Source organism: Liolophura sinensis, chromosome 13, assembly GCF_032854445.1.
Source record: "Liolophura sinensis isolate JHLJ2023 chromosome 13, CUHK_Ljap_v2, whole genome shotgun sequence".
NCBI lineage: Eukaryota > Metazoa > Mollusca > Polyplacophora > Chitonida > Chitonidae > Liolophura > Liolophura sinensis.
The window spans coordinates 15359439-15386851 of record NC_088307.1 but is presented as its reverse complement, the minus strand read 5'-3'; the positions used below and the strand labels follow the sequence as shown (position 1 = coordinate 15386851).

Below are 27413 nucleotides of genomic sequence, written 5' to 3'. Positions count from 1 at the left end.
GTAAGCACTGTACAGTCCAAAACACAGCCTTCAAATTAGACATTTTGTTTTTTAATGTTCGAACATTAGTACCCATGGCAACCAAGTCTTAAAAATTCAGTGCCATAATGAATTCTTCCTGTAATAATGAAATATATGTGTTTATACAGATTTAGAATATGCATGAGGCACCTGTGTCAAGGTTTAACATGCAAATTTTATTAATGGCAATCAGGTTTATCAGATTATCCTTGTAGGTGTGTGGTCTGGCCACAAAACTATACACCTTTTTTACATGTAAGTGATTTGAGTAATTTTGATACAGAAACAATTCAATCAATAAAGCTGAGGAAAAAATGCATTTGATAGGGAATTACCACTCATTAATTCAACACTGACATGGAACCTTACAAGGTAGTAATTCAAAAACTCCAGAAACAACACATAAAAGGTAGCAGAATGAAGTTCTCAGAGAATTCTACCACCATGAGTTCACACATGGTTACTGAAGTGAAGAGTCTAGAACCTCTGACCTAAAAGTTACCTGCACTCTTCTGAACCGGTTAGCTCAGTTTGGACAATAATCAGATAGATAGCTTGCTTAATTACACAGTCATTTACAAGGGTTGAGGCGATTCTCATAGGTTATCACTCCTCAGCTACATGTAGGGTAGGAATTTCCTCCATATGTACATTGTAGGTTTAGATACATACACATGCAAGAGGGGAGAGAGATTTAGGCTGCTAAAGCTGTGCTGAAGAACCAACCCTTTCATAAGGGCAATTTTGTTTACTTAGCCAGATAACCACAAATGACTGGCTTCACAGCTTTTCTTTCTGTTCCTCTTTCTTCTGCTCCTCTAATTCCTCAACCTATCTGCATATGAAAGAGCAACTTTCAGTGCAATTTATGCATATTTTTAATCTGATTTTGCAGACAAAACTACATTGGTTGGATTGGCCAATTTCAGGGCATCACAAAAAAGAATACTTTTTATCAGTCAACACAAAATAATGCCCATCAGAATTTGCTTCAATAAAAACCCTTCAAACATGTGAAAAGGTTGAAGAATTATGGGCCTAAACATGCCTGATTTGGACAGGAATTACCACACGAGGTAAAACTGACAGTATCCGATTCCAGTTACCAATCTCAATAAATTGTAGGCTTTTTAACTGCGGTAAACTGACAAGAGACTTCACTGGTTAGGTATGACCATTTGCCAACTATCACATTGCCCTCACTGCTCTGGTTTTACTCTACAGCTTTAGTCTTTCATAATCTGTTGCTTACATTGTACTACTGTAACCCAAAAGTTTTTTTTTAAACAGGTGGACAACTGTGGAAGACACCATTCCATTTATATTAAACCATTCAAAAATATGTATGCGTGAACATAAATTTACTTTTGTTCATTCTCAATTTACTTCAATACTACCTATGAATGCCATATACACAGTTTTTTTTTTTACAGAAAAGAAGTAAGCACAAAGGATTTGTTGGCTGCACAAGTTAGGGCACACGTGTTGGTAATTTTTCAAAATTAAAATATCAATTAAAACGGGACAGATTTTTAAATTACACACGGCTGTAGCAGGAAAATTTATTGAAACATTATCATTCGGGTTTTCTGATTTATCCCCACTTCCCACCTGTCAGTGTATTTACATATTAACGAGACTGGTAATTACATGCTACGCAAGTGTGCTGTAAAGCCGTTACTTTGTGTCGCCTGACATCTGTAGTCTACGCTCATTTGAAAAGCGTGATGATCATGAAAATATGTCTGCAAAAAGTTCACTGGCTAGGAACGTATGTGCTGTAAATGTGCTACTGATAAGGGTTATGTATAGAATGAAATCAATCATGTGAAAAGCTAAAAAAAAAAGGACCAAATTATAAAAAGCATACATGTTGATGCCAATGTAGATGTACAGTTCTACACTATGAGGAGAATGGCAGTGAAAATAAAAGGTGAAATTTTGTTTTGCTTGAAACATCTTCCTATATACTGTTTTAAAAAAATATTTTTTTTTTTTTAAAGATTAAGGTAAATGTTCATAACAGCGAGTCAGCTGAGCGATCATGCACAGGCTTTTCATTCGCAATTCTTTCCACTTTGAATGCATGGCTGCCACTGAATGACTAGGGGTGAGGAGATCAAGCTGAGAACTGGTCTCTGATGGGGGCGGGAGGGGTGGGGTGGAAAGAGTGGGGGGCGGGGTTGGGGGTGTGCAGAGGTAAAGGGACTCAGCCTGTCACCTGTCTGATTTCACTGAACTCTTACTCTTTTGTCAGCCGTTATTCACCTTGCCCCCAACACAGGCTTAGGCAACAAAAAGCAACCCTGGTACCCTATTGCAATACCTACAAACATGTAGTGCCTCAATAGTACCATATCTCAGTCCTAAACATTGATCCACCATTCAGTTCTAATATTTCTAGGACCTTAATCCTTCTACAGTTCAGCATAAAAAGGAGTTTTATTAACTCATATCTGAGTCGGGTGGAAATGAAAAACATGTATTTACATGACAACAAGTGCTCTTCAAGCCCTACAGACATGTTCACTGACACCTAAGCCATTCCCAACATAGCCAGTGTCTTTATTACCAAAGTTATTGGAGTTTTTTTGACCTGCAACTAAGCTGGAATCACATACCTACACAAAAGTCTACATGTACATATCCAATAGTACAGAAAACATTATTCCTGGACGAAGCCTTAAATATGAAAAACAACTACACGGATTCTCACGAACACTTCACATAACCTCTATATGTTAACTTAAATTTTTTCATCTATTTTGAAACGCTCTGCCTTGAGATAAATACACATATAACAACACATCTATCTTACAACCACAGGTATCTCTAGTCAAAGGAAAATAATAACACCTAAGACCTTGTGTTTCTTAACAAGGACAAGTGATAAAAAATCGAATGTGTCATGTGCCATCTACATGATATAAGCAACGGTCATGTTTTTATGATATTCTCAGTGTTCCCCTCACCAAAGGGTACATTACACTCAGTTCTTTGATGGTCTTCATATTTTGTAATTTTCACTCAAAACACACTGCTACTTTATTCAAAAGCAGAACCATTACCTTGGTAACACCCTCTTGCCTATACTGCATATTTCGGACTGGAGAATATAAAACTGGTGTATTTGGAGAGTTTCACGAAAGTGTTTTCTTCAGAGTGATCAAGTATTAACTGCACAGTATCTCGTCACTTCACCAGAGAAAAGGTGAAGAATTTTAAACAAAGGTCAGGTAGGTAAAGCAGTAGAGCTGGTGAGTCAGGAGTGTACATCCAGGATATGATCCGGCTGTCGGACTACTTGTACAACAAAGACGGGAAGTGATTCGCAGTTGTACCCACACACCCATGTACCTTACAAACAGCACATCCTCCACACAAAGGATTCAGTTACATGAAAATCACAATACACATCCAGTGGGAGACACTATGAGATTGTAGGTGACATGCGTTTATGTGACTACATTATAGTCATATGCGATGACGTTACATGTACCGGTAATCAAATAAAGATTCTATCCAATCAAGACTTGGGGGTGCAGTACAAGATTGGGTAAAAGAGGCGGGCACCTTCTCTGTGCCAGAACTGAGGGGTGGGGTACATTATGTAATTATCATACAGTTACTGGGCTAGCGATACCTGTGTAAAGAGTCATCCACTCTACAGGCTAAAAGACCTGTGTAAAGAGTTATCCACTCTACAGGCTAAAACACCTGTGTAAAGGGTTATTTGCTCTTCAGGCTAAACATACATGTACATGTACATCTGCCTTGAAGGAGGAGAAACCAATGAGAAACTTCCTAATTTCTACTTTCAGAAAGGTAATTTCAATCACTAGCATGTCAGTGTTAACCAGCAATGTGATCATTATAATTTAATATCCTGTAAAATACTTTGAACAATTAATTCCACTTTCTTATGACACAAACCACTCATGAAAGCTGAATTACTGGGTATAATTAATTACAAAATGCAGAAATGATCTCCCATGGGCAATTGTACATCACTACTTAGCACTATTATGTCCACAAATTCAGACTTGTGATCACCACTATTAATGATGTGTAACATAATGTAAAATGCTGCCAATAATTGTTGCCTAGCTAAACTAGGTGTATCATACAATAATCTACACATAATAACTTCTGACACCATATTGTTTGTTGTCAACGCTATTCAAAGCTTGTCACCAATGTCACAACATAACAGTAATGTTTCCTTGTTTACAAATGTCAGACCAGAATACACGTACATACAGTTTCACCTTTAAAAGTGCATACTTTGGATTTGAAGTTGTCAGAAGTTTCCGCTCTTTGCAAACGATAACCAATACATCTATGTACATGTAACAGAGTTTTGCACAGTAGAATTTTTAAAATGTTCTATATGTTACTGATAACCATATAACTTCTGGTCATTGTACTATGTGGGCCTCTTAAGTTTTCAACTTTCATGAGCACTATCATATTTTATGTAAACAAACTTTTTAATGGGCCATATCCTATTTTTTGTAAAACCTGATAGTATTGTTTTAAAACATTAAAAGTAGGTGTCAGATGGAACAAAATACACGTAGCTCATACAGGTATTAGGAAGTGTGATAATGAAGGATCCTTGCTGGAAATTTTGATTCATCTTGTAACTTCATACACAACAAAACCTCCTTACTTAAGCGAGAAAAGTGATGGAACATATCTGAATTATTGTACTGTATAATTTTGGCAAACATTATTATATACAGTGTATTCAGGTCACTTTTAGGCTATGTTACACTCTACACTGTTGATCAAATCGGCCACATTGTTTCTACTTAGCGCATAATTTCCCCCAGTTTGTGTCTGTAACCTGCTTCCCCAAACATCCTGTGTATGACAGATGTGTGTTTAGATAGCTTTCCTATCCCACACAATCCTGGGCTAACCCTACTCTTCATCACACACAACCAGAGAACAGGGACCCAAAACCTGGGGCTGCCCACACTGGCTACAGGTACAGCATTGCTATGGGACAAAGGCACTTGACACCCTATTGTAGCCCCTTCAGATCAATCCCGACTTAAACACAGGTAAACCTGGACTATTCAACTTGGTCACCCAGTGCAAACTAAACCTCATTAACATAACATATCTATGTAGATATTTGCAGTTTTGCCCTCATTCTGAATGTCTTTTCTTCAAACAGGTTACATACACCTTCCACATTTATTATCACTTCTTGCTTTTAATCAACAGCATATACACTCAATATGCTGAATGTGACAGATAGTCCTTTTCAGCTTTTTGCATTTAAATCCAGAATCCTGAATTGTCTTCGTCTTCAACCTACTTTCTCCACAATGCATGGTGATATCTTTATAATCGAATGGGCGTCCCAAAATTTTGCAAACAGTTCTAATTTTATTCCTTACATGTGTGTTCAAGCATTTATATGCATCTGTATATAAACGTAATCTTGAATTTATCTGCATCAGCAAGAATTTCAAGTGGCCCTCTCTAGTTTTTTAAAGGCCCAGCATTACCTATATCCATTCTTAGATGATCAAACACATAACTTCTGTGCCATGTAAATGCTGAACAGAACAGCGCCAAATGGAAATGGGATCTGTATTTTAAAGAGTCAGACTACAACAACAGGTAGTTGAAGCCGCACAGGTGTCAAACATGAGAATAAAACCTTTCTTTCCATTTTAAGTCTGTCAGGCTTTTGGGGTTGAGATACTAATGCCCTACACATTCTGCCGAAAATCCGCCTCTCTACTTTCCTTGACCACTGAGTCCTGTATAGCCAAGGCGTAAACTCAAGTTCCACAGTAAAGGTAAGGCAGACTCCCCAGCTAGCTAAACATTCACATCACAAATTCTTTTGACCCTCTCTGGCCAGTGGCCAAACTATGCGGAAACTTCGCTGAACGCTGATGTATTCGTGGCTAGAAGCCTGGGTAAGAATGGGGCCAGCTGGGTAGCCAGGGTACTTGTACTACTGTCCTGAACATCAGACTGGTACACAGTTCCTCAAAACACATATTACCATAGATTTAGCCATTGATTCTGATGAAATTAACACGAGAGAGATAAGTAAAACAGGAGACACCCTTGTGCCAAAGTATGGGTAATTGTGCACACATTATGTATGATCTTTGGCACAAATGCATGCATGTGTAATTAGAATTAAGTGTAGATAGAGAATATTTGAAGACATTTTAGGTACATTTCAGTTTTAGTTTATGGCATGTTGCTCTGCAAGAAGCTTTGAACACTAGCAAATATCCGCTAACATCCACAACTAAAGAACCAAGCCTCTTAAAAACCCTTAACAGTTTTTTTCTGATTTAACTTGATCCTTTTAGTTGTTTTTGGTTTCTTGGAGAAAGCACAATTCCAGTTTTAAACCAAATGTCCCCTCACTGACATGTCTTAAAAAACTTATTTTTTATAACTTACTAACTAAAATGAGAAAAATAATGACAACCACAGACACAGTGCTGAAGGAAAAAGTAATGGTGAGAAGGCCAGAAGACAGACAACCAACAATCTTTGAAATGACACAAAAACAAACGTGGGGTAAAGCCACATGACCATGTGTGGCAGTACATGTATTAATACGAAACGAACATCATAAACGACATGTAAACAGGTAGTATTAGTACCATACAATTAAACACTGCAGAAAGGTAGATCATGTGTAAATTACTGCCTCTAAGCCTATGTTGTGTCGTCTTTGTTCTCAATTTCCCCATTTGCAAAAAGACGTTATTATGTTCGGAGGCTCGTTAGGAAATGCAAGGTAATTACCTACAAAAAGTAACTGCCGAGGACTGTAATTGTGCTGAATCTATTTTAACATCTGATGACAGCCTGTATGATATGGAGGAGATAAATCTCCATGTCTACTGCTAACTGGCGACAGTTCCTTTGTCTTTGTGCTTAGCGCCATGTATGTATACATTTGTGCTCTATGCGTTCTTACCCTACAGGCTTATAAAGATGACAATCTGAAACACATCGATTAAACTTTCACCTCGCTATTTTGCAATAATTTGCATCACATAGTCCATGAATTTATCCAGCGTCCTCCACAAATTGTAAAACAACACGATCAGTTTCAGGCTTATCCGAAGTAAGGAAAAACATGCAATTTAAAGCAATGAATTTGTTGATAAATTTACACAGAAATATTAATGTTAATTTGACTTCAACGTCCTTAATTTCAACATTCCTTCAACAACACTACCATACAAAACTGAAATCCTGCAGATGGTTTACCCCATAAAAAGAAAAAAAAATTTTCTAGTGATATGAATATAGATTGGCTCTGTGGCCTAGCAGTCGTGGAAGCACAGTGATTTGCCTTTCCATGTGAACTCTCTCGCATCACTAAGCATTCCCACCCGCTTGTAAAATAGAGCAGGAAGTGGTGAGGCTATAGCCTACCCATCGTTTTACCGCAGTCTTTATCCACAGGGGCAAAATAGTAACAGCAGCTATCTGTATTCTACATGCACATCTATCAGATATGGGACTCGCAGAAAAAAAGTCAAATCACCACTACGTGTAGCTATGTGTAAAACATCCGACCAGTAGAGAACTTCTCACCTGGAAAATAGCAGAACTTCGGGGCACAAAGAACGTATGTACAGTAGTACATGTAGGCTTGCCATAAGCTAGTTCAGACTTTCAATTTGAACAGAAATATGTATATATGTGCAAATATATGTTCTTTTCACGTTACATTAAAAACTGAAAATAGTATATAGGTGTACATGAAGATACAAATTTAAAAAAAAAAGCCAACAGTGTATGATATACATACATACATACATTAATTTTCTAACAAAACTTTAAGCATTAATCTGAAGTGAGTTCCATGTGTGTCACCTTTCTGCTTTACTTTAACATGCATTAAAAAGACACAGTTTAAGAAGACTGACTGAGTGAACAACATTATACTGTGTTCAGATTTGTGAAGCAATCTTAGCGAAAGGTACAGATTTATACCTGAGCCACTCTGACACAGGCATCACATATGGCTGTTTTAACATCGCAGATTTCCATGCATTTTTTATGAAGCCCGATTAGTTTCCACATTTTGTCTTCTTTAATTATAGATCCTTAATTACTGATAGGTACAAGAGTCATAAACAAGCATTAACTACATGTACAAGCAAAATCTTACATTATTAATTCTACAAGAGCTTCTCGGATTAAAAAGCAGGCATGCAAAGCTTTCACGTGATATTCTACAAGAGACATCTGACAAGCCATCACATGAATATGCAATTTATGTACAATCAGCTCTGCTAATAACAAACATGTACATATGCTGTGGCAATAAATGATTGAGGCGCCTCCGTGGTTCAGTTGGTTAGCGCGCTAGCGCAGCGCAATGACCCAGGAGTCTATCACCAATGTGGTCGCTGTGAGTTCAAGTCCAGCTCATGCTGGCTTAATCTCCGGCCATACGTGGGAAGGTCTGCCAGCAACCTGCGGGTGGTTGTGGGTTTCCCCCGGGCTCTGCCTGGTTCTCACCCACCATAATGCTGGCCGCCGTCGTATAAGTGAAATATTCTTGAGTACGGCATAAAACACCAATCAAATAAATAAATGACTGAACTACCATGAACTGCATGCTTAGCACAAATTTGGGCATGAGAATTTTGGGTGGTAGATTGAATACACATAAGCGTTATATATCAGTTTGAAGAGTTCTACAACAAACATACACAAGGAGATTATCTCTGTACCAATCAAAAAACTTAACTACATGTGCAGGAAAATGAAAAATGATTGAAGCCTTAAGGACTATGAAACATTTTGTTTATTTTACAACCCCAAAATACCGTAGTTAAAAGTTTAAATCCCTCATGATGATCCACAACTACAGCTGTAGTTGTAAGCAGGCAGTTGTCAAAATGAATAATTCCCGTTCGTCTGTCACCTAAAGTTTTTCGCATTGTACAGGAAGGCAAGGTGGCGACCTGTGTACCAGAGTTGACAGGGCCAGGGTAACAGCAAAGTTTTTATTCTACAAATATTCCACTAACAAGTCTAGTGACAAATTCTGAAAGAGGCACAAAGGGAATGGGCTGGGTCAGGTAAACTTAGCTCAATTGGAAGACCAGTTAGAAATATTTCTGTAGAAAGATCAAAGGTGTATTTTTGTCCAATTTCTCACCTCGCAAACCAACCGTCACATGTTATATAATTACTTGTCTCAAATTGGGTCTGGAAATTTGGGGGTTTCGTGAAGCAATCTTAAAAGTCCATTGTCTGTTTCTTGACACCTTTATAGCTGACTGGAGGGTGGGAAAGTTAAAACCAAGGGTCAAATTCTGGGTAGTTGTCATAACTGGTGAAACCAAGCCTGAGGGCATGGAGCCAGTTAATTACAGCATCCATATTACAGGCAGCTGATGTAACAATGGGTATCCTCTCCTGGTCAGCCACACCACTGGTACAGGTGTGTAGCCATTGGTCTGGACTCTTCACGTGCAAATTCCCACAGACTCAACCAGCCAAAATGTAACAGCCAAATCTTTGACAAATAATTCTCACCAAAATTACACAATGCAGGCAGCCAAGGATATCAACGTGACATTCTTAACACTTCATCTCTGTCAATCCAGCTCATGCTATTTTGATGAAATTAACAATTCCCAGCTAAATTTAAGAGTAAAATTTTGAAAAATGAAAAAAAAACAGAACAAAACAAAACATTGTTACTTGTTAACACAGTAATTCTGCAATAGTTCACAGATTATTGGCAATATATAGCCAAACATGTATATGCAATATTAATTAACTATGTGTTGATTAATATGAATGCAAGCTTAAATATTGACCATGTGAAGCCTTAAATGGCCATCAACAATGCTAATCCTTAATATGATTAATAAGCTGTGAAATTACTAGTACGACCTGACGCATGAACATATATCTGTTATGGACTAGATGTACCATAAATATAAGCGCATTAGAATCCAGAACTATGATATTTAACAATGTTAGTGGAGCCTTGTTAACCCCTGATTAACTCTACAAGTGCTATGCATAAGTGTTATGGAAAAAAGATTTAACACAAAGAAAACGTTGGGGGAAATCATGGAGTTCAACGTTTGAGGCAAATTCACTGGTGCAGTGAGCTAAGAGCTCATATTTAATCTGGAAACAAAAATTGTTGACGCGACTTGTTTCCAGTACTAACCTGAAAACAGTACCCAACCTCTTGGTGTGAAACAGACTATAGTCATTTACTTGAATGAGTTGTACCCCAGTAAAGCAGAGGGTCTAACAACTGTTATGTACAGCACACATATGATGTGATACCCAGACAAACTGCCTGTTATTTACCCTGGACCACAATTAATCACAGCCGCTGTCAGTTTTTATACACAGTTACAACAATGGGCAGTTGACAAAAAAAGATCATCCACGACAGAGCAGATATATGCACTTAGAGATTTGGGTCAGAAAGTCTAAATTATGCCAGCCTTAAAATAAACTCCTAAGTCAGGAATAGATCATAATTATAATGCACAAGAAAACACATAGCTTAGTTATGAATGTGGGCTGCATTAGAATAACCATACTAATTGATAACAAACTTCATAATTTAATTAATAAAAACATTACCCACATGTAACAGATACTTTAAGAGTTACACGTATTTAAATGAGAAAGAATAAGTAGGAATAATTGGTTGTAAACTTGCAGTTTTGTTTCTGACGTTTACTGTTAATTGAAATTCAATTTTACAAGTCAACTGGACGTCAATGTAACATTAAAATAATGTCTTCTTCAATTTTTAGCTAAATTCTGACATCACTGAACAGCTAGCTGTGGCTGAATCCGACCTACATCTGCATGCATGCGGACTTGACACTGTTCTCAGGTGTGGTAGGAAATAACTCAATTTCTAAAGCTTATCAAGTTTACAAAGGAATGTAAAACACAAACATGTAAGCAGAGTCATAGGAAGATCAATTAAGTGGGCAGGTGACATGTGAGGTGTTTTTTTTGTGGGGGAGGGGGAGGAGGGGGGAATCATTATCAGGCCTCACGCCCCCTGGATGTACCCAATTTACCTGTGATAAACAACAGCCCCATTTGAGCCGTGACACATTTCTGCACATGCCTACTTGACAGGTATGTGCATAACGTACGTTGCCACCAGTGACAAAATGTCTGACTGGCTTCGTTGCCATTTCCAGTCCCCAGGATTGGTCCATGTAATCATAGCGAGCTTTTGAACTGTGATCATAACATGGCAGCTGACACAGAAACATTGTCAACTTGTGGTACAGGGCAATTTTTCTTCTGACATTTATGGAACTTCACCGTTTCAAAACAACCTGGCTTTTCAGTTATTCTCATACAGAGTTAGCTTTGTGAACTTTGTACAATGTTCCTTTAACTACACACACACACACTCAAGGGTACAATTTTGTGACTTGTCACTGGGAACCCATTTGGAAATAATCGAGGCAGATTTAATTAGGCAGAAAAATGATCTGCCATTATATGCATCACGTTCTCAAGGACACTTGTGTGACTCAATACAACTATCCAACTTTGTCCATAGTGCTAAAAAGTTCCGTGAAATTATAAGCAACAAGAGTTATGTGAAATTATAAGAAAACAAAACAAACTTCTCCGCACAAAATTGAAACTTTTGTTGATACTCACTTGCAGTAGCTTTCGCCCCTTTGTGGTGTGACGCAGTTAGCTCCGTTTCTACAGGGGTTGGGGTGACAAGATAGCCCTGTTAAGATAAAAAACAATGTTTAAATCCATTCAAGTCGTATTCTGAAAACCCCCCACTGAAGGGATAGGTCAGATGTACATTTATGTAAACATGTGCATAGAAGTATTAATCATCACTCAGCTAATGAATGTATCATTCTCATAAAATGTTAATGTCACTAGAAGTAAAAATGCTCCATCAAGCACAAAAACCCCCAAAAAATTGGTTTAATATGCAATGTTCAATTTTGCAAACTTACCAAAGTTAACACTCTGTGAACAGGTTAAGTGAACAAGGATATGTATGTCTGCAAGATGTGGATGCATGATCTTTGCCAAGGTTAAAGCCCCCCCCCCCCCCCACCTTCCCCAACAACCAACTAAACCTCTTGTGCCCACAAAAAAAAAAAGTGGTACTAGCAGCAGAGCTGAATCAGTGGAGTATACAGAATGAGGTCGGAGCTCGGCGTTTCTATTTCTATATCTATCTGACTCACTACACGTAAAAAGAAATAGTGGCACAAAATCTGACGAACTACAGACAGTGTGAAAGGATTGAGAGAGGCTAAAAAAAAATATGGGCCTTAAGCTAATAGAAACAAGAGTACATCTGAACATGATGTAACTAACTAAGCTGCTTCTATCAGATCTGATTAACTGAAAATATCTCCTTTGCACATCAAAATTTGTAGAGAGTCAAATAAAATTGTAGTACAGCAATTTGTGTAGTGTTAAAAGTACCACTGCACATGCTTACTGTTTATTTGCCCTGACTGTTATAGATATGAGATGTATCTTTCTTCATCTCTAGAAAAAATTGTTTGTTAATCGTTTGTGTTTCAATGTTTGTAAAAATTTAAAATTTGATTATATGAAAGATCACAGGCAATGAGATGGTATCTGAAGAAATTTCTTAAAGAAAGGACAAAAAAAAAAATAAATAAAAAAATAAAAATTTGATCGACTTGCATGTATAATTTCTATGAATATCTCATTAAAATTAGGGCACATGTAATTAATGGTTTTCTAAGGAAACAATGTCATTTTAAAGAATATTAAAAGTAATCATCCAGAAGTTAAATTCTTCCCAGCAAACGCTCAACAAAACCAGGAATATAACTCAACTGTTCATGCGTTAAAGTTACATGTATTATATCCATTGCTTCCTCCGTAATGTGATAATATAATGGTTACGTCAAATGTTATTTTAATTTATCTTAAAAAGTTAGGAGATTCCCACGGAACACCGAGTATAAATAGGTTTTTCAACGTTTAGTAAAGATATTAAGTCCACCCTGTAAAGAAATGCAATATACTGATTCTACATTGTGAAGCTAGTAAAAGCCACTATACTGGCTGTGACAAAACCGTGAGAAAGTTAGCTGTGGCAGTCTAGCCTAAGACAACGGAAGTTCTCCATCAAAAACAACATCACAAACAGTAATTAAAGACATTTTTCGACATGTGGAAATTTGCACAAAGACCTCCAAAAGGGTGTAGCGATAGGGGAAACAGTTTAGAAGTCATTAAAGACGTGTTTTCAGAAATACAGAGCGTTGAAAAGTGGTCCAGTGGCACTCGTATCGCATCGTCAGCCATGCTTGCACATCGGAACAGAACTTCACAAACTTACCCGCAACTTCCACGCTTGCCACCGTCGCAAAAATCACAATGAACACCGCTATATTCCTTTGGCGACACATAGCGTCCCCCCAAAAGTAAATCCAAGTACAGTATCCCTCACATAAGTATGTAATTTCCCGGTAAAATCCCTCCAAAACGACTGGTAAAAGTCTCCCACATTCGCGCACCTCTATGTGGAGTTGGTCCTACAGTTGTATAGCGATGTCTAACAAAGTTCCCTCCCGGCCAAAGAGTGCGGGTTAGCAAGCTTCTGTATCCCTCCGCTGATTTTGGGGACGAGTTGGGGGAGGGGGGGTGGTATTTTCCACAAATCACTCCAAATCTCTTTATCCATAGGCCTTTTTCTCCAATTTTTATTTAACGACAACAAAGCCGCATATGTAAGGCATGACTGTGTTCGGAATATAGTCTTAGTCTAAGGACTATGTTTTGAAACAGTTGGCGGATGTGCTGAGTGAAGCGTCCACCATAAATCAGTGCACTGTGCTAGGTACGCAGTCAGTAAAGCAATCACAGTGAATGGTTTGAAACTAGTACTACAGCCACACGAACAGAACGCGAAAATGTTTGCTTACTGCTCGTAAAAAGGACTTCAGAAAGCCCAGAGCTTCTCCCGGACTACGTTGTTAATAAAGATAATCTGAGTTCTACCAGGTTTTTGACTGGGACAGTAGGTCAGGTTTATTTGCATGTACGATAGGCCTACAGGTGCAGAACATAACAGTAAGCTACACGCGTATCTCAGATGGCCTCCTAAATCAAACGTTGAGGTCTATTTTCAACAATTTCTGATATTTACACGTTGATGTCTGTTTTCAAAAATTTCTGATATTTATCTGTAAGGTAAATATGAGAAATTTTTGAAAATATAGACCTCTACATTTAATTGAATTGAATTATTGTTTCACTTGAATTTAAAATACATATTGTATTTTATTTACCATTATATTAATAGATTTATACACCTGCTGCTATAATATGTGTAGTTATATAGGTTGTTATAAAATGCAGGTCTGTTTATAGCGCATAGGCAATATGCTAAATAAAGTATGTTTACGATTAGCTGAACATATTCTTTTACCTACAACAGATGAAAGTTAGTACAATAAATGAAGTACATACACAGCCTATAAACAGGCCTATATTAATTTACAAGAATGTAACCCTGACAAGAAAACTTTTTCCTATTATATGTATTACTCAAGGTCATATACATGTACTTCCTGGAATATACAGGTATGATCAGAAAAACTATTTTACTGCTGGGGGTGAATTTCAATGTATGCAACTGTATTCACTTCACAGTTATGCAAACTACAGTTATTAAAGAGAAAAACCACAGGACTCACTGATACCTGTAAATGCTAGAAATTTGATTGGCGTTTTATGCCGTACTCAAGAATATTTCACTTATACCACAGCGGCCAGAATAATGGAGGGAGGAAACGAGGCTAAATGTTATATATAATATAAGTTTTTCATTATATATGTAAGGTGTAGGTATACTATAACATTTCTTGAAACGTGTTTCAACAGCGATTTCATAATATTATCTTACAGAAATTAACAACAAGTCTTTAAAATTCAAAAAAAAAAAAAATAGTTCAGAATTGTCTTTATGCCTGCAGTAATAAATTCAGCCGCTACCTGTTTGAGCAAAAACCTGAGACAAGTGCTCGTTCCAATTATTGCCGCGAGAGGGCGCTCGTGTAGATTATCAACCGGAAGGGAACACCACGTTGTTTTGATTCGAAAGAAGCACGTGGGTACAGACTCGTCAAAATGGTTCGAAAACTGAAGTTTCACGAGAGGAAACTGCTGAAAAAAGTCGATTTTATATCATGGGAGGTAGACAACAATCTTCACGAGGTCAAAGTTATGAGGAAATACTTCATACAACGACGGGAAGACTACACAAAGTGCGTTAAGTTTACCTGTAGCCTACTACATATGCCAACTGTCAGTTGGTTGGATTGTGTTCAGATATTTAATTGATAAAATTGTCTTGCTGCAGGCCATTAGATCGTTGGAAATAGCTACTGTGTATCAAAGTGAGGGGAGTTGTAAGGACTAGGGTTATGTTTACTGGTTGATTTCCACGTGCAATCTGACGTCATTTTTATTGCCCCGCAGTTACACGCTTTTACTGATTTTTCCATGGTTAAAATTGAACGGGGATATCTTCAATTTGCATACAAAGAAAAACATCGTAAATAAGACGTTTATCACTCAAGTTCCTGTCACCTGTCTCCGTCAGTTATATGACATTGCTTCGCGATTTATTCTTGTTCGGAAATCATGAAATTAGACAGCATGTCGGGTATGTAGGCGGTTGCTTATACCACTACACCGCTCGAGATGACGTGCTAGAATGTGGGTTTTAGACACCTATGCACATATGCGTGTGTCTTATGCTTTTGTCACGTGAACTACATCTTAACAGGGCCTCCTTCATATTTGGCCAACCTCATCCAGCAAAGCATGAATGAATGGATGTAAGTAGTGACGTAGGAAGATAAACACTTGTCTTTACAACAGCCAAAGTAAGTGCACATTATCTGGGTGAAAACCATGTATTTGGGTCAGATGGCCTTGGATCGAAATAACAGCACCATGAGGTTAGAGCAAGGAAACAGGACTGGTTAACCTGTTAATATAATGTGACTGGGTGGGGTGTCATGTCTTGTGTCTTGGGCATGATACTTCAGTGGCGACAGGACCTAAATGGCATGGACATGCCCTGCCACAAGGAGACACAGTATATGTACTCACACCTAATGACTTTTCGTCATCAAATGATTGAAAAATTGTTAAGCATGATAATTGTTAAGGCTAATCAGCCTTTCAACAAGTGCACTCTGACTACAATCCAGCTTTTGCATATTTGACTCGGAAGATTTAGGCAAAAAAGGGCTTGTCATGCTTGACCAAGGGTAGTGGTTTCTTTGCTTGTTTTCGCTACACAAAACCCTGACTGCCGCATATTACAACATTCAAAACATGTTTTGTTGAGTACAGTGTTAAACCTGAAGTAAAACAACATACCGTGCATAGGGAATTCTAAAGTCTCTGGCTCCCTGTTTGCGGTACCTTGATGACTTTAAAGGAGAAGAAAATTTAAATATCAATCAAATACCATTTAAAAGAGTATGCATTTCCTCGCAGGTGCATGCCATAAAAAAAGTGTATATAATATGTACCTCAAGTTGATAAGTTATAAATAAAGTCAGCCCCAAAATCCGCTCTGGCCGACTCCATTTTGCCTAAGAACTAGTCCTGAAGTCTTCTGTTTTAGGAGGAGAATTGCTGTCGGAAATGGCTGACGTGCAGTTCGTACATTTCCGGTAGAACTCCTCTTCCTGTAAGGCAGCGAATAGTACAGTTCGTTTTCCGCTTGACGATCGGGAAACCGGAATGTTGGATGTAGGTTCCGAATTCACACAAACAAGCCGGCAGTTTTAACGACTCTCATTGGCTCTCACTCTCACCATAAAATACAGGATGTTAAGGATGGAGGACACGATGGACTCAGAGATTTATACCAACTTCGCCATTTTCAGGCTTTATGTAGCATGCACCACCAGATAGGAAAAAATGTGCTCTTTCCAGCCTGTAGGGTCATGTTTTTAAATTTTCTTCTCCTTTAAGGGTCGAATTGTAACCATTTGAACAGTGTAAAGTTTGTTGTCTTCCACTAATTTGGTGTGCCTGTGGTAGTATAATACTGACAGGCATTGAATAAGTGAAGAGTTCATGAGATAGGCATTAAACAACAATCAAACAAATAGATCAAGCAATCAAAATTGTCTTGTTTCAGGTACAATAAACTTTCAAGACAGATTCGAGAGATAGCCAGGAAAGTGAAGGAATTGAATGTGAAAGACCCGTTCAGATCGGACGCTACCTCCCAGATGTTGGAGAAGCTGTGAGTATGATTTTCTTTCCAAGAGATTCATCCATGTCTATTCTTACTTCAGCAGTACATGTATATGTAACAAGAAATATACAACAAAATAGTCTCAATGATTATAAGATAAAAATACCAAATGGTTGTTTTAGGCTACTGGGATATCAGTCAGTAAATACAGTTATGAAGAGATGAAACAGTTAATTCTGTGTCAGAACTGACAGCAGCATGGGAAAGAAAATATCTGAAAATTCACAGCATGTGTAGTAAAATATGGGAAAAACTCAATTTCAGAAAAAAAAAAAAACTGAAAATTTTTTTTTGACAGGAATCTATGGGTCGTTGTGAATCTGTACTTGTTTTAAATACATTCCGTTTTCTCCACCTGTACTCTCTCCCTGTGGCTTTGGGCTTTATGTGTATTTATGCAAAATTTACTATTACATGTATTGCCTCACATGTTAGAGGGTAAATATAACGCGTTTCCCAACAGTAATAAAAATGGACATACGGTATCACTTACAATTGCTTTTGTCAATGCTCATAGGGCCATTGCACATAAAATGTGTATGTTTTTTCAATTTCCTTCATTCTCAGAGAAAAAAATGTAATTTCATTGATCCATAACAAATTCAATCGCAATTCATGTATAAAAATCTAGGTATGCAAATATAATGACTATTTTAGGATATTTTCATTTTTTGTGTTTATTTGACAGTTTTTAAAACGCATAGCTGGAAAACTTCAGCTGTTTAATTTCTGTATTTAGCTTAGACGCCCATGTAATGTTTGTATGCAGAATGTTGGAATTATGATTTTCTGGCACTCTGTAAACATTTGGTTTTTATCTAAATCAAATTATTAAGAGGTATATTTGGCCTAGGGGTTGTGGTTGTTGTTGTTTAGAAAACATTTGTCTTGTGCAACCACAAGATTTCTGTTCCCCGTTAAATGTTTACAAAACCATGCAGGATCTTATCAGCCTGTGATGCATGTAATATTTAGAAATTCTGAATTCTTGATGTTTCAAACTTGCTATGTATCAAATAGAGCACAGATCAAAAACTGAACCCATGAGATGAAGTAACTTTTCTCCCCAAAATGGCTGATTGTCTCTGCTTAATTCTTCAATATAGATAAGATAGCCTACATGTAGGCTGATAGTGCCATTTTCAAAATCAACTTTTATTTTGATTTATAAATATTGTTAGGAAATTATTAAGTGGGACAAAATACTCTCTCTACTAAAAGTCAAAAAAAGTTTTGTTTCTCTTTCCAAGCAGATTTGTTTTGTGTTGTGGTGTGTACCTAGAACTTACTTATTTTGGTTTACAGTGTAAAAGTTGAAAGGTTGGGTACATATGTATATATATATATATATATATATATATATATATATATATATATATATATATATATATATATATATTAGGGTGCAACTGTGTGCTTTTCACAAAGTGAGGAAATTATATGCTTTCTGATTCAGAGACGTTGCAGTTTGTCTCATTCCCCTTGTACATCATTCTTGTGTATACAGTGAGAAGAGACATGTTCTGTGGGTTAAGTTTCTAGCTCTTGTCTCTGTGCAGACGATTCCACAGTTCTTTCCTGCAAGGTCCTTCAACAAAAAAACATTGTTTTTGAAGAAAATATTATCAAATGTTCTAATAATGGAATGGTAATGCTATGATCATCAGTAAAGCCGATACTGTATATAGCACATATACAGCACTTCAGTTGTGTCAGTAATTTACTGCAGCAGTGTTTTAAATATTGTATGTAGAAAATATTGGTGTGTCGAAATATTTTCTAAAATTTAAACTAAACCGTCTAGTAGTGGGAAACTGATGTGTTAAGTGCTTCCATAACCCAGCCTACTTTTGTCAGTTTCTGCTAGGTGAAAGCCATGAATTGCACGATATAAGCACGTTTACATATTTAGAATGCTGCCTCACAGGATCACCATATACAGGAGACACCAGACATGACACCGGTGTCCTCAACCACAGCATTGTGACAACATGCTACATCAAACATTTATGTTCAAGCTCATCCTGATTTTGTTTAAAACATTGTAGAAATGAAGTGGCATTAAATGTAGTGTATTTACCAACTATGTTGTAAGCCATCTTTTTTAAATAACAGCAAATCCTTACGTTGAAATAGATGTACATGTATAATATGTGAGGCATATTTATTGTAAAAATTGCCAAAAGAAATGTGGGGGTTGGGGAGATGGGAAGAGCTTAACTGCTTTCAAGTTTTCCACCCCAGTTGTCTGTGTCTCCCGTGATAGACTACATGTATCTCAGATAGAATTGGCTGGGTGGGCGTCACATGACTAGCCATTGTGGTCTAACTTTTTGGGTCAACACAGTCAAACGTGGCAGAAACAATGAGCAGACCTGCGGCTCTTCAACCCTTGGCATGTGTTGAAGTTTGCTCTAGAAATTTAGCCGCTTCTAAGTTCCAGTGATGTCAAAGTGCTGTCCTTGTTGATTAAAACCAACGCCAAATTGGGGCAAAAGTTTCTGATATTTGGGGCGTTCAGGAACAACGGACAGTCATGTTTTCTCAGAAAATTGCATGATCTCTCGTAATTGGAAGCTAATTAGATTTCCATTTCACTATTGGCTACATGATTGTTGAAATGGAAAGAGAAGGTCTGATTTCATTTTGATTGTTGTCAATTTTCGCCAGTTAGCTGTTGATCGAGCAATTCACTTTAAGAGACTTGGCCAAAAATCGCAACATGTGAACTCTCTGTTTGATTTCGCTAATCTTATACCAGCACATTGCAAAACCTAAATTTGGCTTATCTTCATAAACTTACCGTTGTTTCTTTTTCTTTGTCATGTCATGTTTTGATACTTGCATTCAGATTTGCATTTACGTAGGTAAGAAACCTACTGAAATTTAATATATATTATATGAACTACATCTAACAAACATTTCCCCATGTATTTTATGCTGCATGCATGTTTTGTGTAGCAAGTCAAAAAAGAATATGAAAATTCATATATATCTACAGGTACAACTATTGCCAGTTCGATGTATCTGTCACAATTATGCTGTTCAGATATGATTGTTTTGGTTTCTTTTCTGTCCAGATTTAATGTTTGCCATGTACAGTGTGTAAGATTCAAAATATTATGGAGATTTCTGCCGGTTTAAAAAGTGTGATATTGGGGAGGCCCTTATCAAATCTGTTGTTTTGTTACATAATGTCTTTTGTGGGCTAACAGACGTAGTGTGGATGTACCGAAGGCGAGACTATAATTGTATATGAAATATGGTACTTGCATGTATCATTTTACACCCAAAAGTTTCAGTTCAACATAACTTAAAAATAGATTTATGGAAAATGAAAGATTAAGTGGGATATATTTTTTGTCTGTCAGTCACTGGTCTACATGATTTATCAACACTATTCATTTTTTCAAATGGGCATTTGTAGAGTTGGAAATTTTCACGTCTTCGTGATCTGATGTATTAAACTTAAAAATAACAGTATTCATAAGGTGTTTTTCGACGTGTGGAAATTACACTCTGGCGCTTTTGTGCTTACCTGTACACGTAGACATTTTTTTTAGTAAAACATGCAGATGTGGAGGTGTGAGGCAGGAGGATATACATATTGCACATGTTTTACATATATGCGGTAAGTGAATTAGTAATTAGGTATGGTGATCAAACGTAAGATTTTGCCTGATTAGAATTTTGTCAGGGAAAAGATCAAATGCTAGCGTTTTTTTCTTAATATTAACGGCAAGAAATAGTGTCACTATCATTTGGGGGTAAGGGTCACTTCACGCTATTCGAGGTATACGCCACATGTATTGATCAGTTATCTGCTCTCATGGTTTAATGTATACAAAAACTCATCCAGTTCTAATGTGTGAGAAGAAATTGTACACCCTTTGTTAACTGTTATGGTTACATTGTGTACATGCATGTGTATGGTTTTGTTTCTAAATAATTTAATGAACAAACATCGTCAGTGGAGTCTTACGTCTATTATTGAGAATATTATCAAGCCATTGTTGTGAGGTCCCTTCCTCTCCAGGAGTAGACGTGAAGGTCTGTCAGCAATCTCAGGATGATTCGGGGTTCCCCCTAGGTTCTGTCCGGTTTCCGCCCACCATAATGCTGATCATATAAGTGAAATATTCTTGGGAAAGGAGTAAAACATCAATCAAATAAATAAATTAATATTTTAACAATTATTAATATTGTGCTCAATTCTTATTACTTATTACTCAAGGGGCTTTATTTAATAACATTGATAGATTTTGTCACTTTGTGTCACTCGCTTTAAAACTTTATCTATTTTATTAAACTTTAGAGGGAGGGGAGCATTTCTAAATTTGACTTTTATTATACATTACATATACAGTTGTCATGGAATTAATTGATATTATCAATAGGTGTGGAAAACATCATTATTAGGGTCTTGAGAATTCCTTTTGTAGACATGAAAATAACTGAAGAATAAATAAAAGGTTTAAAAGCTGCAGAAATACACAGATGAAAACTCCAGTCTGTTGTCTTACCTGTTAAAAAAATGCCAAAGAGACAAAAAAAAAAAAAACAGAATATCGGCTGCAGGCTGAGAAGTATGCTGGCATGTTTTGTGAGTCGTCATCATTTAACGGGTGTATATACTTGCCTATCCGTCTTTTTCCCCTGCTAAGCAAAATATTTGTTAAATAAATTGCAAGCGTATGTGATGTATAACATTGGGATTGATAGACAGTGGAGGGAGTTAATGGCAGCCGCGTGCACATGTGCGCCACGATACCCCTCCATGTTTGCGACATGCATACATGTTCATTTACATGAAACCTACATGCACATTGTATTTGGTAAAGATATACAATGTAAGCTGTCAGACCACATATGAATCCATACATACATCAAGTCCTGTCCCACTTCCGATTTAACCAGCGAGTGCAATTGGCCCTGGTTTTTCATTTAAGAACAACTGCACTTGATCCTGAGCTAAGGTATCAGATAGCCTCCCTTGGTTGTTTTTTTTTTTGCCATATTTATTTTTTTAGCATCAAGTGTCTTCATCAATATAGTTCAGAAAAAGCATTGCCGTCATGACTAGGTGTAGATAATTTGAGAAAATTACTTTTAAAAATACACCTGCTAATTAAATAATGCACTGCAAAATGTCAAGGACTACATGTATATAAGTTTTATATTGTTCCAAAGATATTTTTGATCATCCACATGTATTTATGTTTCTTAATTAGCCTTACCTATAGTAAGAACTTAACATGACGGTGTAACCTGTGTATGAAAACCAGCCTGGTATGTCGCCACAATGGGACAGATGTTGCATGAAGTTATAAACATTCTTAGTTCATACGTTAGTTAAGTAATTTTTACTGATGATGTATTTTTTTTAGAGATCTCTGCATTTTAGGAACACATGTCTGATTGATCATATTTCCTGGGGTCTCAGAAATGTTTAACCTACAGGTTTTTTTTTTTTTTTTGAATGACTTGATTTCCCTTAGGGATATTTTAGAGGGTCGGTTAATTTTTTCAGAATCTATATGCACGGACATGTAGCTCCCTTTAGTGATATAGCAACTTCGGTGGCCTAATGGTTAGAGCGTCCGCATCAAAGTCAGGAGACCCGAGATCAAACCAGGTTTGGGTCATACAAAGACTTAAAAATGGTAACCAGGTTTGGGTCATACAAAGACTTGACAAAAATGGTAACCAATTTTGGGTCATACAAAGACTTTACAAAAATAGTACTTTTTGCTGCTTCACTTGGTCATCAGCACTGAGAGGTTAGAGCAAAGAAAGAGGACTGGTTGGCCTAATGCCAGTATAATGTAACTGGGTGGGGTGTCATGTCTGGTGTCTTCAGTATGATACTTCAGTGATAGCAGAAGACACAGTGTACATGTATACACGCCTAATGATCCCTCATCATCACATGACTGAAAAATTGCCAAGTATGTTAAACTCCAAACATACATACAAACATGTATATATATATATATATATATATATATCTGTGATATTCCCAAAGGTCACAGAATGCTCAAGAATACAAGTTTGTTGAGTCATATTATGACTCTGAATGGGTTGGATCAGGATTTTATGATTTTTATGTGATATTTGTACAAGATTCGTCAGTGAAATTTTGAGGACCTTTTCATGTATAGTGTCATACCAATTCCCATTCTGATATTTTGGAAATCTCTGGACATTATTCCCCTGGGGAAAGTTTCTATTCGTCCCTCAGTGGATGGGAACTTGATTCCTATTCGTTTTGTTTCCCACACTTGTTTTGCCGTGGCATGCTGCAATGTTACAAACACGCCACAGAGCATGCAGTCTTCTGCCAGATTTGATAATGAAATTTTTAAAGAATAGCCTCTTTGCCTGAAGCTGCAATTGTTTAGATGTGGTGGATGAGCCGCAGATCTGAGGCTGTTGAGTTAGAGCTAATTTGCCATGGTACAGTGGTTCCCTGAGGACATTGTGGGAAGGCCCTGTGACTGTGTTAACAAGTCTGCCCCTGTGATTAGCCTTATTCCTTCCCTAAGGCATTGCCAGCCAGACCCAGGAGGGCTTAAAGGTGATCTGGCAGCAAATATTACCCTTTTAATATTTGGATAAGCAATATTTTCAAAAATTTGCTAATTTTTTTTTTTCTTTCTTTTTTCATACTGGCCCTGATGGCGCAGTTGGTAGAGTGTCCACTTTATGGATGTAAATCCAGGGTCAATCCTGGGTCGAGTCGTTCCTACGAGCTTTAAAAAAATAGGAAGTTGTAACTTCCGCTCTTGGTCTTCAGCATGAAGGGGATAGTGCAACCCCTGGTTGATCCATATTAATATAATGGCTCGGGCGGGGCGGCTTGCTTGCCTTCAGTAAGTCATCTCATTGAAGCAGCAACTAGATAAAACAATGGTGGAAATTCATCCTGCAACAAGGAGGCACATTACATGCACTCCAATGATTCCTTCATTGTCACATGACTGAAAAATTGTTAAGTACAATGTTTAATCCCAAGCACTCACTCACTAACTAATGTTTTTTCATTAATTCTTAAAAGTTTATTCACTTGTTGTTCAGCATTAAGGGGGATAGTGCAACCACTGGTTGACCCGTATCAGTATAATGGCTAGGGAGGGGTAGCTTACATGTTTTTGATCAGTCGTCTCAGTGAAGCAGCACAAGATAAAATAGCGGTGGAAATATGTCCAGGAACAAGGATGCACATTACATAAACACTAAGGACTCCTTCGTCGTCATGTGACTGAAAAATTGTTTAAGTACAACGTTCATTTTTTTCTCAAATTATAAATTCTTAAAATTTTATTCCATGTATTTGATGGGTGTTTATTGGGATATCATGTCAGAAATGTATTTTTAAAACCGTTCCTGTAATGGTAAAGCATGGAGTCAAAGAAATTTATTTATTTATTTATTTGATTGGTGTTTTACGCTGTACTCAAGAACATTTCACTTACGCGACGGTGGCCAGCATTATGGTGGGTGGAAAACGGCCAGAGCCCGGGGGAAACCCACGACCATCGGCAGGATGCTGGCAGACCTCCCCACATACGACCGGAGAGGAAGCCAGCATGAGCTGGACTTGAACTCACAGCGACCGCATTTGTGAGAGACTCCTGGGTCATTACGTTGACCAACTGAGCCATGGAGGCCCCCAAGTCAAAGAAAAGAGCTTTATTTAATCTACATGTACATACATAAGTATGTTTAGGCCTTTACGGATTACAGTGTTATTTAAGAATAGATGTTACATTATCACCTTTGCTTTACTATACATATAAAAATCTTACTTTCACAAGGGCATTTTCAGCCAGTCATTTATGGTCTCTTGTAAGTGTGTATATACTTGTTTTGAAGCAAATACATGCTGTCGCTGTGGTATCAGACAATACTGGTGATCAGGAAAGACCCCGAACAGCCACTTGTTGTAACGTACAGTCTTGTTATTTCCCCACAAATTTGTATCAAGCCTACTTTGCCTCAAAAATGCCCCCCCCCCCCCCCCATTCCCCGGGTTACCCTTAACTTGTTGATGTGCAGGGAGTTACCTTTTTTGCACTAGCACTGTCAAATAAAACTATTCCATAAAGCACATAATTCTCACTACAGCTAAATCCCATGTTGTTTTCAACTCTTGTCAGTGTCAATAACTATGGTGGAATCTGATTGGACCGTGAATCATGCATATTTATGAAAGAAAGTTCAGGACTTTAAAGAGTTAGTGTGGCTCAGTAAATCAAGGTAGGTGATGTCAGACATCACTAGCTTGGTTAAATGAAGATGGGCATGATTAGACGTTAAAGATACATTTGAAGTAAGAAGTGTACAGGTTGTGACGTGATGTCATGTTATCAATAAGCTATGTTAGAAGCTTTTCATTCAATAGTAAAAACATTATGGAAATTGTCTTCAACTGCGTTTGGCTGCTAGTTAGTTATACACATGCGAGTTTGAATATAATACCATAGGTCATACGAACATTTCCTTAAAGAGGTATGAAAATATTTACTGAACTGAATTAATATGAAAAATATCTAAGTAAATAAGAAAAATAGGCCATTGATTGAATGTTCTGAGGAGTATATGGGAGTTGCAGCCTGTGTAAGAACGCATGTACATTAAGTTTTCGGGTTTTACTCCTGTTAAATTTCGAATGACATTTCCAGTTTTAGATTCTATGTTTACAGATACTGTGGACTGATTTTCATTCAGAAATGCCGTGAATAGCTTACGTGTAACATTCTTTAATTAAATCTCGAATGTACGTTTGGGAAAAAAATGGAGTAACTGGTGTTGTCTGGGTATGTCTTATTTTTGGCTTTTATTTTAAACTAAGTGTAGATTAATTTTCCCTAACGGAGTGACTCTTATCTGACCAGTGCTGAATGAAGTATAATGGCTGAACACATTACATGATTTCTAATGATCAGAAAATTGTGACTTAACATTGACATCAAATATTTCACAAATGGTTCTGCCAATTTTTATACAACCACAACGTAAATAGATTGACCACATTAACTTAAGTGACAAAATAATAGAGAAGAAATTACATGTACAAATTAACTGGCAAATTGGCATTTGCAGAATTAGTAAGAAAAAATATATATCTGATTGCATCAACAGCAGTAGAACGACTGTATTGAGGTAGAATATAAAATGTGACATTAAATTTGTCTTCATTATGATAATGGTAGTACCAGAATGATAATGGTAGTACCAGTATGATAATGGTAGTATGATAATGGTAGTACCAGTATGATAATGGTAGTACCAGTATGATAATGGTAGTACCAGTATGATAATGGTAGTACCAGTATGGTAATGGTAGTACCCGTATGATAATGGTAGTACCAGTATGGTAATGGTAGGACCAGTATGATAATGGTAGTACCAGTATGATAATGGTAGTACCAGTATGATAATGGTAGTATGATAATGGTAGTACCAGTATGATAATGGTAGTACCAGTATGATAATGGTAGTACCAGTATGATAATGGTAGTACCAGTATGGTAATGGTAGGACCAGTATGATAATGGTAATACCAGTATGATAATGAAAGTACCAGTATGATAACGGTAGTACCAGTATGATAATGGTAGTACCAGTATGATAATGGTAGTACCAGTGTGATAATGATAGTACCAGTATGATAATTGTAGTACCAGTATGATAATGGTATTTTGTTTTGTGATCTGGTGGTTTATGGTACTGTAAAGTTTAATCTCATCATTTAAGAAATTCTACAACTGTAAAGCAGAACACCACACAACTACATGTTGGGATAAAAAAAATTGTTCAGTTACTTTCTTTATTTTCATTTCTCATACATACTCGTTGAAACTTTAATGCCATGCTTTAATTTTAGTATTACACATTTTAAGTCCATTTATTTTGATGCTCCTTATTTATGACATGATATCCTTGATCTAAGGTATCATCTGGTCTTTTGCATTGTTGTGAGAATTATCTGTCATATGCGAATTAATTAGCATCTGGGAATGTTTATCTGCCATGGAGAGTCAAGATTTGTGAATTGTGCCCAGTT

At 37.1% G+C, this 27413-nt stretch overlaps 2 protein-coding genes across 4 annotated transcripts in view; one reads left to right on the top strand and one right to left on the bottom strand.

The window, feature by feature from the left end:
• The window catches only part of LOC135480243 (neurogenic locus Notch protein-like), a 74919-nt gene extending 61300 nt beyond the window's left edge, over positions 1-13619 (bottom strand). For all 3 annotated transcript variants that reach the window (XM_064760023.1, XM_064760024.1, XM_064760025.1), the window contains exons 1-2: positions 13397-13619; positions 11707-11782 (exon numbers count right to left, since the gene is read on the bottom strand). In XM_064760023.1, coding sequence (XP_064616093.1) covers positions 11707-11782; positions 13397-13466 — 146 coding nt within the window. In that variant the 5' untranslated portion in view covers positions 13467-13619. The remainder of the gene's footprint in view (positions 1-11706; positions 11783-13396) is intronic.
• A 1542-nt stretch (positions 13620-15161) lies between these two features.
• The window catches only part of LOC135480559 (U3 small nucleolar ribonucleoprotein protein IMP3-like), a 58112-nt gene continuing 45860 nt past the window's right edge, over positions 15162-27413 (top strand). The window contains exons 1-2 of the mRNA XM_064760418.1: positions 15162-15326; positions 17225-17332. Of these exons, the coding sequence (XP_064616488.1) occupies positions 15190-15326; positions 17225-17332 (245 nt within the window). The 5' untranslated portion in view covers positions 15162-15189. The remainder of the gene's footprint in view (positions 15327-17224; positions 17333-27413) is intronic.